Source organism: Bos indicus x Bos taurus, chromosome 17, assembly GCF_003369695.1.
Source record: "Bos indicus x Bos taurus breed Angus x Brahman F1 hybrid chromosome 17, Bos_hybrid_MaternalHap_v2.0, whole genome shotgun sequence".
NCBI lineage: Eukaryota > Metazoa > Chordata > Mammalia > Artiodactyla > Bovidae > Bos > Bos indicus x Bos taurus.
The window spans coordinates 692187-704469 of NC_040092.1; the positions used below are offsets into that span (position 1 = coordinate 692187).

At 60.4% G+C, this 12283-nt stretch overlaps 1 protein-coding gene across 5 annotated transcripts in view; it reads left to right on the top strand.

Moving 5' to 3' along the window:
* Nucleotides 1-12283, top strand: part of MED15 (mediator complex subunit 15) — a 45217-nt gene that overhangs the window by 29507 nt on the left and 3427 nt on the right. For 4 of the 5 annotated variants that reach the window (XM_027566058.1, XM_027566056.1, XM_027566057.1 and 1 more), the window contains 5 exons: nucleotides 6511-6725; nucleotides 7407-7673; nucleotides 8627-8734; nucleotides 11910-12046; nucleotides 12126-12253. In XM_027566058.1, coding sequence (XP_027421859.1) covers nucleotides 6511-6725; nucleotides 7407-7673; nucleotides 8627-8734; nucleotides 11910-12046; nucleotides 12126-12253 — 855 coding nt within the window. The remainder of the gene's footprint in view (nucleotides 1-6510; nucleotides 6726-7406; nucleotides 7674-8626; nucleotides 8735-11909; nucleotides 12047-12125; nucleotides 12254-12283) is intronic. The other variant, XM_027566060.1, reaches the window with a different exon arrangement.

Genomic DNA, 12283 nt, shown 5'->3' on the forward strand with positions numbered 1-12283 from the left:
TTAGATTTTATAATAAAACACAGTTTTGAATTGGATGAGCTTAGTGTGAGTTGCAGTCTCACTCCCGAGACTGTCGGCCCAGCGGGGAAGTGCTGGTGCCAGCCTGCACCCTCCCTGGCCCGACCTTGGCCACGTCCTGCGTCGGCCCCTGAGGGGCCCGGAGGGCGTTCTGTGGCCTCTGCCCTCGTGTCTCACTGCTGCCCCCGCAGAACCCCCTGTGACCTCTGGGGCCTGGTCTGCCTGAGGCAGGTGTGTGCCTGAGGGCACTTGCCACCCTTTTTCACACCTCCGAACGCTGCCATGGAATTCAGGCCCTAGTGCCATGCCCCAGAGTGTAGGCCCTGGGTCCAGGGTTTGACCAGGGCACCCAAAGGCAGTCCAGAGCCCACTAGGCACCTCCTGGTGGCCTGGGTTAGTGACAGGGAACACCCTGCAACTGGGTGAGGCTGGGCTTTTAGACTCAGCATATTTTTGTTCCTCGAAGAGTTTTATGTCGTGTGTTTGAGACCAACTTTAAAAATCAGCCTTGTTTCCGGATTTCTGGAATCTGGGTGCCCAGGAGCCCTGGCCCCGGCTGACTGGGTCCTGGGTGGCCTGTGTTTGGGCTGCGGGTCTGTCCATGCAGGGTGGGTATGGCGCCCGTGGCATCCCCAGCTGCGCTGCAGACAGGGCTGGGCTGGAGGGGAGTCTCCAGGGCAGGCGGTGTGCGCGGTCAGCAGGCTTGGAGGGAAGCAGGCTCGCCTCCCGGAGGAGCAGAGACGGTAACGAGCTGTGGAGATCTCCAGGGCTGTAGCTTTGTTAGGTGTCAGCGCAGGTGCGGAAGGAGGTGGGGTCTGGACTTCAAGGGAATGAGTGCTGTGACACTGTGTCGGGAGTGGCCGAGCAGAGGTGGCCCGTAACCGCGGAGAGCCTGTAGGTGTGAGAGTGACTGGGAGAGGAAAGCGGGTGAATAAAAGGCTAGTTACAGCCGGAGAAAGAGCTTGTGGACTGGAAGCTGCATTTGAAGGCGTTACCCAGAATGGAGCCTAGAGCAGAGGCCTTGGGAGCAGGAGGCTGAGAAGCGGAGGCTGAAGTCAGAAGTGCGGCTGGCATCACAGGGCGGCCCAGAGCAGAGGGGGCGAGGGGGTGGCGGCCAGGGAGCCCAGGGCTCCATGCAGGTTCCACGGGCACCACACCCCAGCCAGCCCGTGCGCCACAGGACACCAGAGGCCAGAAGGCAGTCTCGACAGCTGTCTGTCAAGGCAGGAGCGCGCGGCAGACTCAGGGATGGAGTCACAAGCCCCTTGGGGTTGTTAGCGCCCCAGGTGCAGAGCCGCCAGCAGAGCCAAGGAGGCTTCCCTGGAAGGGAAGTGAACACACAGGCATGCTTGCTTTCCCTCACCACCGTCTCTGACCTCTCAGACCATCCTTCCCAAGACACCAGGTCTAAATGGGAGAAGCAGCAACTTCCACACAAGGGTATCCACAGGCGTACGTCTAAGCCAGTGACTCTCGGCAGCTCTGCACCCTGTGGGCTGTCTGCAGTGTGGGACGGGTGGGCTGTCGCAGCTTGTACGGGCAGGCTCCTGGTGTCCGACGGGCAGAGACCAGAGGTGGTGCTGGGTGTCTTCCGTGTCCGGGGCGGCCCCCGGCACAGCGTGCTCTGGCCTTGTGTCAGGAGGGGCACAGCGGGGCATCCTTTCTGTAAACAGAGATTGCCTCCGTGCCACGGTCCTCGGAGCTGCCCTCCACAGGTCCCCAGTCTGTGATAGATCGCTGCATCTGGAGCCAGCATGGGTGCCTCCTGTAGCCGGGGAGACAGATGCAGAGCAGCAGAGCCGGGGCCCCGTCGAGCTCCCGAGGCTGCGCCCTGGCCGCTTTTCTGCCCTGTCTCTTCCCGCAGGCCCGCTCTGTGAGCGTCAGACAGATAGGCGCCGAGCCAAGCTGAGTCAGCAGCGGGGGCAGCACGGGCTCAGGTCTGTCGTGTGCGTGGAAAAACCTCCTTTAAAAATATTTAGAGAGGAGTCCAAGGTCCTTATATTTAGGCAAGAGGTTTAAGTATGGATAAACTTTATACTTTTTAAAATTAACTATAGTAATTGTAAGAGTCGTTGCTAAAACAATAGAAGTAGTTTGTCAATTCCATATCAATAGGAAAAGCTGGAATGAGATTGACACTACAAAAACCCAGACAACATTTAAAAATCAACGCAAGCATCCGACAAAATAGAATTCAGAAGAGGAAGAGACTGTATATGTCAGTTATATGTCAGTAAAGCTGAGAGACTTAGAAGGGGAAAGGCAGACGTAGGTAAGTTGAAAACTATAGGTAATCGCTGTGAATGTGAAGAGAGAGGCTTTCCTGCTGAGGCTGGATGGAAACGAGAGGGGAGGGTACAGCTCCTTAATCCCGACAGGAGAGCCCTGAGATACATGCCGCAGAAGACTTCAGACAAAGATGCGGTGGGCCAGTCTCCTCCCAGAGAGTTAACCAGACAAAAGTGATCAACTGGGAGAACCGAAGGGTGTGGTGGGAAGCGTGCTCAGGAAGGGGTCTGCGTGGCCGTGCTCCACACGCCGACGCTTTCAGCCGTGCCTGCTGTGTGCTTCATCCAGCATTCACAGTGGCCGTGTCACTAGAGACGGGGTCATCTTGGCAGCTGCTGAGGGCTGGCATGAGCGCCTGTGGTGTCCGAGCTGCGCCAGGTCGTGACCACAGGGCTGGCCAAACCTCGCCTGGGGAGAAAACGGTGTAGAGCTTAAACCGGATGCTCAGACGGGCACACGTCTTCCTGCGTTAGGACGTTCTAGTTCTCCACGGTGCCACTATTGCAGGAGATTGGACAAAGGGACAGAGTGCCCGTGCCCCGCCTCTTCATCTTTACTGGGTCGCTCAGTGGTAAAGAATCTGCCTGTCAAGCAGGAGACACAGCTTCCACCCCCTGGAGCAGTAAGTGGCGACCCACTCCAGTGTTCTTCCCTGGAGAATTCCATAGACAGAGGAGCCTGGAGGGCTATAGTCCATGGGGTCACAAGAGAGTCAGGTGGGACTTTGTGACTAGAGAACAACAAAGTTCACGCACCCTTTTTTGCGCGCTGGGAGTACAGTGTTCAGGAGATTCATGAAGGTTCGTGGCTTCAAACTTGAAACATTTTCATCACCTGAAAAGAGACTGCGTCACTGAAAATCTTGTGAATGATTATTCCTTTTTACTTTTTTGGCTGTGCCACGCATCGCGTGGGATCTTACTTCCCCAACCAGAGATCAGACCCACATCCCTTGCAGGGGAAGTGCAGAGTCTTAACCACTGGACCACCAGGGATGTGTCTGACTGGTGGCTTTTATCAGCATTATTTTTAACCACCATAAAGTGGACACAACCCAGATGTCCATCAGCTGATGGACAGGTAACACAAAATGTGGGGAACCCATATAGTGGAGTACTGTCTGGCCCTGAAGAGAAAGGGAATACGGATCTGAGGTACAGCATGGGTGAGCCTCATAAATGCAGCGCTGAGGGGAAGGAGCCGGTCACAAAAGGCCCCAGTGTGTCCAGAGCCGGGGGCTCCATCGAGGCAGGAAGCAGATAGGTGGTGCCGTACTGGGCCTCCTGGTTGGCGTGTTCCCTCCTGCCCCTTCATTACAGTAGAGTGGATCCAGTTACTACAGAGTAGATTGGGTTCCTGTGGAGTGGATCAGGTTTCTGTCGACTGGATCACAGTTCCTGTGGAGTGGATCAGGTTCCTGTAGAGTGGATCACAGTTACTGAGGAGTGGATTGGGTCCTTGTAGAGTAGATCATAGTTACTGAGGAGTGGATTGGGTCCCTGTAGAGTGGATCACTAGCTTTGTTCGTAGTGATGCTTTCTGAGGCCCACTTGACTTCACATTCCAAGATGTCTGGCTCTAGGTCACTACGAACAAAGCTAGTGGAGGTGATGGAATTCCAGTGGAGCTATTCCAAGTCCTGAAAGATGATGCTGTGAAAGTGCTGCACTCAATATGCCAGCAAATTTGGAAAACTCAGCAGTGGCCACAGGACTGGAAAAGGTCAGTTTTCATTCCAATCCTAAAGAAAGGCAATGTCAGAGAGTGCTCAAACTACCGCACAATAGCACTCATCTCACATGCTAGTAAAGTAATATTCAAAATTCTCCAAGCCAGGCTTCAGCAATATGTGAACCGTGAACTTCCTGATGTTCAAGTTGGTTTTAGAAAAGGCAGAGGAACCAGAGATCAAATTGCCAACATCCGCTGGATCATGGAAAAAGCAAGAGAGTTCCAGAAAAACATCTACTTCTGCTTTATTGACTATGCCAAAGCCTTTGACTGTGTGGATCACAATAAACTGTGGAAAATTCTGAAAGAGATGGGAATACCAGACCACCTGATCTGCCTCTTGAGAAATCTGTATGCAGGTCAGGAAGCAACAATTAGAACTGGACATGGAACAACAGACTGGTTCCAAATAGGAAAAGGAGTACGTCAAGGCTGTATATTGTCACCCTGCTTATTTAACTTATATGCAGAGTACATCATGAGAAACGCTGGGCTGGAAGAAGCACAAGCTGGAATCAAGATTGCCGGGAGAAATATCAGTAACCTCAGATATGCAGATGACACCACCGTTATGGTAGAAAGTGAAGAGGAACTCAAAAGCCTCTTGATGAAAGTGAAAGTGGAGAGTGAAAAAGTTGGCTTAAAGCTCAACATTCAGAAAACGAAGATCATGGCATCCAGTCCCATCACTTCATGGGAAATAGATGGGGAAACAGTGGAAACAGTGTCAGACTTTATTTTTTTGGGCTCCAAAATCACTACAGATGGTGACTGCAGCCATGAAATTAAAAGACGCTTACTCCTTGGACGGAAAGTTATGTCCAACCTAGATAGCATATTCAAAAGTAGAGATATTACTTTGCCAACAAAGTTTCGTCTAGTCAAGGCTATGGTTTTTCCTGTGGTCATGTATGGATGTGAGAGTTGGACTGTGAAGAAGGCTGAGCGCCGAAGAATTGATGCTTTTGAACTGTGGTGTTGGAGAAGACTCTTGAGAGTCCCTTGGACTGCAAGGAGATCCAACCAGTCCATTCTGAAGGAGATCAGCCCTGGGATTTCTTTGGAAGGAATGATGCTAAAGCTGAAACTCCAGTACTTTGGCCACCTCATGCGGAAGAGTTGACTCATTGGAAAAGTCTCTGATGCTGGGAGGCACTGGGGGCAGGAGAAGAAGGGGACGATGGAGGATGAGATGGCTGGATGGCATCACTGACTTGATGGACATGAATCTGGGTGAACTCCAGGAGTTGGTGATGGACAGGGAGGCCAGGAGTTGGTGATGGACAGGGAGGCCTGGCGTGCTGCTGTTCATGCGGTCGCAGAGTCGGACACGACTGAGCGACTGAACTGAACTCAGAGTGGATCACAGTTACTGAGGAGTGGATCGGGTCCTTGTAGAGTGGATCACAGTTACTGAGGAGTAGATCGGGTCCCTGTAGAGTGGATCACAGTTTCTGAGGAGTGGATCGGGTCCCTGTAGAGTGGATCACAGTTACTGAGGAGTGGATCGGGTCCCTGTAGAGTGGATCACAGTTTCTGAGGAGTGGATCGGGTCCCTGTAGAGTGGATCACAGTTACTGAGGAGTGGATCGGGTCCCTGTAGAGTGGATCACAGTTTCTGAGGAGTGGATCGGGTCCCTGTAGAGTGGATCACAGTTACTGAGGAGTGGATCGGGTCCCTGTAGAGTGGATCACAGTTTCTGAGGAGTGGATCGGGTCCCTGTAGAGTGGATCACAGTTACTGAGGAGTGGATCGGGTCCCTGTAGAGTGGATCACAGTTTCTGAGGAGTGGATCGGGTCCCTGTAGAGTGGATCACAGTTACTGAGGAGTGGATCGGGTCCCTGTAGAGTGGATCACAGTTTCTGAGGAGTGGATCGGGTCCCTGTAGAGTGGATCACAGTTACTGAGGAGTGGATCGGGTCCCTGTAGAGTGGATCACAGTTTCTGAGGAGTGGATCGGGTCCCTGTAGAGTGGATCACAGTTACTGAGGAGTGGATCGGGTCCCTGTAGAGTGGATCACAGTTTCTGAGGAGTGGATCGGGTCCCTGTAGAGTGGATCACAGTTACTGAGGAGTGGATCGGGTCCCTGTAGAGTGGATCACAGTTTCTGAGGAGTGGATCGGGTCCCTGTAGAGTGGATCACAGTTACTGAGGAGTGGATCGGGTCCCTGTAGAGTGGATCACAGTTTCTGAGGAGTGGATCGGGTCCCTGTAGAGTGGATCACAGTTACTGAGGAGTGGATCGGGTCCCTGTAGAGTGGATCACAGTTTCTGAGGAGTGGATCGGGTCCCTGTAGAGTGAATCACAGTTTCTGAGGAGTGGATCAGGTCCCTGTAGAGTGGATCACAGTTACTGTAGAGTGGATGTTGGTGCTAAGTGCTGGCCTTGGCACCCGTCCCTCCCGTGCTGGCGGGGGTGCACCTCTCCCAGCTGCACCCGGGACAAGCGCCCCACCCGTCTGTCTCCAGCCCAGCTGCAGCTCCAGCAGGTGGCGCTGCAGCAGCAGCAGCAGCAGTTCCAGGCGCAGCAGCAGGTGGCGCTGCAGCAGCAGCAGCAGCAGCAGCAGCAGTTCCAGGCGCAGCAGAGCGCCATGCAGCAGCAGTTCCAGGCGGCCGTGCAGCAGCAGCAGCAGCTCCAGCAGCAGCAGCACCTGATCAAGCTGCACCAGCAGAACCAGCAGCAGGTACCGGCCTCGAGCCCCCGAGCCCGGGCGGGGGGCTCCTGGATGCAGGCAGCCACGGCGAGGCAACCCTCGACGGGAAGGCTGGCCAGGGCCGCGGGTCCTCTGAGCACGTCCAGGCCTCCTGTCCGCCCTGTCCCTGAGAGTTCTGGTGTCTGGACGCCGCACTCGTCGTCCCATGCGGGTGGCTGTGTCACAGGAAAAGCTCTTCTCTCGCACGTGGTCTCAGTCAGTGTGCTGACGGGCTAAGCGTGTCCCGCTCCAGCCTGTTGTAGGTGGGGGAGGGAAGCCCCAAAGGACCCACCCTTGGCCACCTGCTCCCGGCCTGGGCTTGCGCCTCCTTTCCCACAGCCCCTCTCCCGGGCTGACGGGGTCTTCAGGCCCATCTCTCCCCCTCATCCTGAAGCTGGCCCTGTGCCCACTTTCGGGGCCACACAGGCAGCCCTGGAAGGGGCTCCCGAAGTCTGTGGTCAGCCGAGCGTTGCCCAGCTTCTCTGGGGCTGTACCTACACCTGACCCCTTACCACGCCCTCTGGACCCCTCCCTGGACCCTGCCTTTGTCCCCTCAGGCTTCAGACGGGCCAGTGTCCGTGGCCAGGGCCCTGTGATGCTGGGAGTCCCTCTGCCCCCGGGAGCGCTGCTGGGCCAGGCCACAAGCTGATGGGGTTGCTTATTCTGCCCCAGATGCAGCAGCAGCAACTACAGCGCATGGCACAGCTGCAACTGCAGCAGCAGCAGCAGCAGGCTCTCCAGGCCCAGCCGCCCATCCAGCAGCCGCCACTGCAGCAGCCCCCGCCCCCGCCCTCGCAGGCCCTGCCTCAGCAGCTGCAGCCCCCGCAGCACCACCAGGCCCCGCCGCAACCCCCGCCGCAGTCACAGCCACAGCCTTTGGTGTCACAGGCTCCGGCCCTCCCGGGGCAGATGCTGTACACCCAGCCGCAGCTGAAACTGGTGAGTAGCCGGTGTCACGCAGCCGGGGCCCTCCTCCCGGTGTCCCCAGGGCTGTGGATGGCAGGCCCTCTTCCGGCACCAGGACTCACCCTGGCACCCCCGCCCTGGCCCCCACGTGCCGCTCAGCAAAGGAGCGTGCGTCCCACCAGCTGCCGCACCCCATGGCAATGCCCTTCCTGCCAGGAGGCACCTTGTCTTCCAAGCATCCTGGCTGATTTGGTGGAGGCCAAGGGCATCGTAAGGTTGTGGGTGAGAAGGTGGATGGCCGCACCTGCATTCTCACTGTGGCGGAGGGCATGCCACCTGCCCGGCCCACGACCACTCGGGGTTCTGTCCTGAGCAGAGGTCGTGACAGTGTTTTTGAGGAAGGCGTAAGATATTATCTTGTCATGCACCTGTGCAAAAACAGATCCGTGTCTGTAAATGGGGACATCACAGGGAAGACAGCATCGTACCCAGTCGGGGATGTTCGCTGTGCCAGGAGCCATCTTAACGTGTTTTTCGGCTTGCTTCTTGCTTTTTGCCTTTTCTCTTCGCCCTTCGCTGGGTGAGGTGGTGCAAAGCTGCACCTGAACCATGAGGTGGGCGACTCGGAGGCCCCCAGGCACAGGCTGCAGGGCTGGGGGTCCTGAGCAGGGTCCCGTCAGCAGGAGCCCTCTGGCTTAGGTTCTTCCGAGGAGTCGGGGCTGCGAGCAGGGCTCTCGGGGCCGTCAGCGCCCTGGGCTCGCCGCAGCAGCTGCTGGTGGTGTGGTGTGGTGGCCCGTTGGGGCAGACTTCTCATTGGAGTCGGGGAGGCAGGGCTCCACTCTACCGACTCAGAGCCAGGCTGCATGGGCGCTGCCAGTGAGCCCCAGGTGAGGGTTGACTGGTAGCGGACGTCAGCCGGGGAAGCGGCAGGAGCCCCTCCTCGGCCCTGGCCTGGTGGCTGCAGGTCGCTGCTCCTCCCTCCGCAGGTCCGGGCTCCAATGGTCGTCCAGCAGCCGCAGGTGCAGCCCCAGGTCCCGCCGCAGACAGCAGTGCCCACGGCCCAGGCCTCGCAGATAGTGGGTCCCGGAGTCCAGGTGAGGGCCCTGCGCCCAGGCTCTGGGGGCATCAGCCAGTGCCCATCACCCGTGGACAGCGGGCTTCTGGCTGGATCGGGCCGGTCCCGGGGTCCTCGGGGCAGCTCCGCCGGCGTGTCTGGGTTTGAGCTGCACAGGGCACGTGCCATGCCCACCCCACACCGCCCCAGGTCTTCCCTCTTGCCTCCTTCCCCAGCGTGTGATGGGGTGGGGGGCGGGGGCCACATGCTCTCTTCCCGCCTCAGCTCTGAGCATGGAGCTGGGGGCCGTTGCTCCAGAGACCAGGAGGCGTCCTCCAGCAGTCAGCCCTGACTTCCGGGACTCACCCCTGGGTGCCCACCCCCTGCACATCGATGTCTATGGACGGAAGGGCCTCCCGGCCTTGCCCAGGAGCGGCCACAGTCTCTTTGGTGTCTGGGGTGGGGGCCAGGCCTTGTGACTTCTCCACAGGCCCCCTCGCCCCCCAGCCTGTGTCCAGACATGGTCTTGCTTCTTCTTGTCTCCCGCCCACAGCGGCTCAGGGGGGCGTTGACTCAGCAGGTGTGCCGTGGTGAGACCCGTGCGCCCACGGGCTTCTGCCCACCACCCCCACCCCCCCCACCCCCCCCGTGGCCGTGTCAGCCGAGCGCCGTGTTTGGGCCGGGATGCCGCGTGTCCCTTAGCGTCCAGCCTGGCCCTGTGGCTCGAGTCTGGGGGAGCGTGCTGATGGGGTTCCCACAGCCTTTGGAGGGGCTCTGTGACCTCCCCGTCCTCCTCGGCTCACCCACACGTGACCTCGTGTGAAGCAGACTGCCAGCATCACCTCTGCAGCCAGGGCAGGACTGCGGGCCCCGTGTGCCCACATCAGCCACTTCCTCTGCCACCACTCTGTCCAGGCCTCGTCCGCAGGCCTCCTGGGGCTCCCTGCTCTCAGGGTACGCTCCGTTCCCCTTCCCAGCGGTCACGCCGCCTTTGCTTCTGCTGGAGTTTGGTGCGGCCTGCGTGGCACTTGGTCGTTTCGAGGGGGGCGTGGATTTGTGACCTGTCCCAGCAGAGTGCAGAGAGCTGACGGCAGAGCTCAGGTGGGGGCAGAGCTCAGGTGGGGACGTGGGGTGCAGCAGTGGGGAGGGGCGGGGTCACCCCTCCTCCCGCAGGGTTTGGAGTTCTGAGGATTGGCCTTCGGGATAGGGGGCGTGCCCATGGCCTGCCTGCGATGGAGGCCAGCCTGGGTGTCTACGCCCAGGGCTCCCAGGTCTGCCCCCCGGGTGGGGCACTCGTGGGGCCTGGTGGGCTGGCCTCGCTGCACGCTCGTCTAGCAGCGGTGGGTGTGAGAAGAGCCCTGGGGGAATCTCTGCTTCCTCAGCCCTTCTTTGCAGCCTCGGTGGTAGCAGTGCACAAGACGGAGACACGTCTGACCCAACACTAGGAAGTCAGCGTGGGTGGGGGAGGAGGGGCTGAGGGGCAGGCAGGAAGCACGGGTGGGAGCCCGCTTGGTGGCTTTTCTTTCCTCCTCACGTTTCCGCAAAAGTCAGGCTCTCGGACGCCGTCCCCAGGGCCACATCGCCGCTCGTGGCCGTGGACCTTTCCTCTGGAGCGGGTCCTGCCGCCCCCGTCCCCATCTGGTTCTCGGGTCTGGAGGATTTTACCGTTAGCAGTAGTGGGTGGCGCTTCTCGGAGTGACTCCGGGGCACTTGGGGCTTCGGTCGTACCAGCCCCGGCTGGAGCCTGGGACCCGGGTGTCTGAGGACGACCGGGCACCCATCTGGACGCCTGGCTCTGGCGGTAACTCCAGAGAGGAGAGCATCCTGGGGGCCACAGACTAGGACCCAGGAGCACTCCCCTCCCGCACAGGCCGCCCCGCCCCTCCTCCAGCCCCGCCCCGCCCCTCCTCCAGCCCCGCCCCGCCCCTCCAGCCCCGCCTGCGGGGCGGGTGTTTTGATTCCCAGGCATCAGGCTGCCTCCTGGAGCCTGCCTGGGCGGGCTTCATTTCGCTTCATCCTAACGGTTTTGAGCGCAGGCAGGCCCAGCTCTCCAGGAACCAGCCTAGGGCCTCAGACCCCAGACTGAGAGCTCTCATCAGGGCAAGCCAGGCCAGCCTTGATGCCTCCAGAGGTGCAGTTGACGAGGAGGGGGCTGTCAGCTCGTGCTGGGACGCGGGGGGCAGTGGGAGGCTGCAGTCGTCCAGGGAAAGGTGGGCAGAGGTGGAGGGGCCTGGGCCAGGCCGTGCTGGGGGAGCGGGCGGGGAGGGTGGCCTCGGGCAGTCTGGTGGGGTCTGGGCTCCTGTGAGTGCTCCTCCGTCTTCCCTGACTCAACAGCCACCAGGCAGAGTGGCCCTCAGCCGGCATTCGCGGCGCCAGGTGAAGAGTGCAGGCCAGGCCTGCAGAGTGCGGCGGGTGGGCTGGAGGGCGGCTGGGAGCTGCCTCCAGGGAGACGCTCGGCACACAGGAGGTGGCCGCAGTGTTGCGGACGCCCTGAGCGAAGCCAGCAGGGCCTGCGGAAGCGTCCCGTGTGGTGAGGGGCCAGGCTCTGTGCACTCTGCAGGCTCTGCTCGAGGCCGCTCTGGGGGCCCATTCCAGGGCCTGGTGGGCCGCTGTCTGCCCGGCCGGGACTAGCACGTGTCTGGGCAGAAAGCGGTCTGCACATGCTCGCATTCCTAGTCCTGGGCGTGTGACCGCCTCCCTTGGTGTTCACAGACAGACGTGGTGGCGTCCTAGTGGGAGAGTGGGGCGGGAACCCGCCGCCTCCGCGCGACGAGGGCTGCAGGGAGAGGGTGACCCTGAGCGCTCTGCGCTCTCTGCTTGTGGCAGGGGTTGCTCGGCTGCCAGACTGCAGCTCTGGCCTGGGCGCTGGCAAGGGAGACACGGGGCGACGGCATGGCACAGCCTCCGCACTGCCGTGCTGCCCGGCTTGTCCTTGCGGCCCAAGGGGTCACGGAGGCTTTGGGAGGTCAGCCCACCCATCACTGTCCGTGGCCCTCGCTGGCCTCCCCTGCTCACAGGCTCCCGCACGCACAAGGCGGGGGCCTGGCACACCGTGTCCCCACTCAAGCCTCAGCCTCTGCCAGTCCAGGGCCAGCTCTGCTGCCAGCGCGCGGGCCACGTGTGTGGCGGGGCGCACTGCGTGGGTGTTTGAGAGGCGGTGGCAGAGGGGCCGCGGGGGTGCGCAGGGCAGCTCAGCAGGCGCGCCCTCCCCGCAGGTCAGCCAGAGCAGCCTCACCGTGCTGTCGTCGCCGTCGCCGGGCCAGCAGGTGCACACCCCGCAGTCGATGCCGCCTCCCCCGCAGCCATCCCCGCAGCCTGGCCCGCCCAGCTCGCAGCCCAACTCCAACGTCAGGTAGGCCCGGCCCCACCCCTCCAGTCCGCCCTGGCCCCGCCCCGCCCCCTGCCCGGCTCACCTGTCTCCTCTCTGCCAGCTCCGGCCCCGCCCCGTCCCCCAGCAGCTTCCTGCCCAGCCCCTCTCCACAGCCTTCCCAGAGCCCAGTGACGGCGCGCACCCCGCAGAACTTCAGCGTCCCCTCCCCAGGACCACTGAACACCCCCGGTAAGTGGGGCTCGGGTCGGGCCCAGCCAC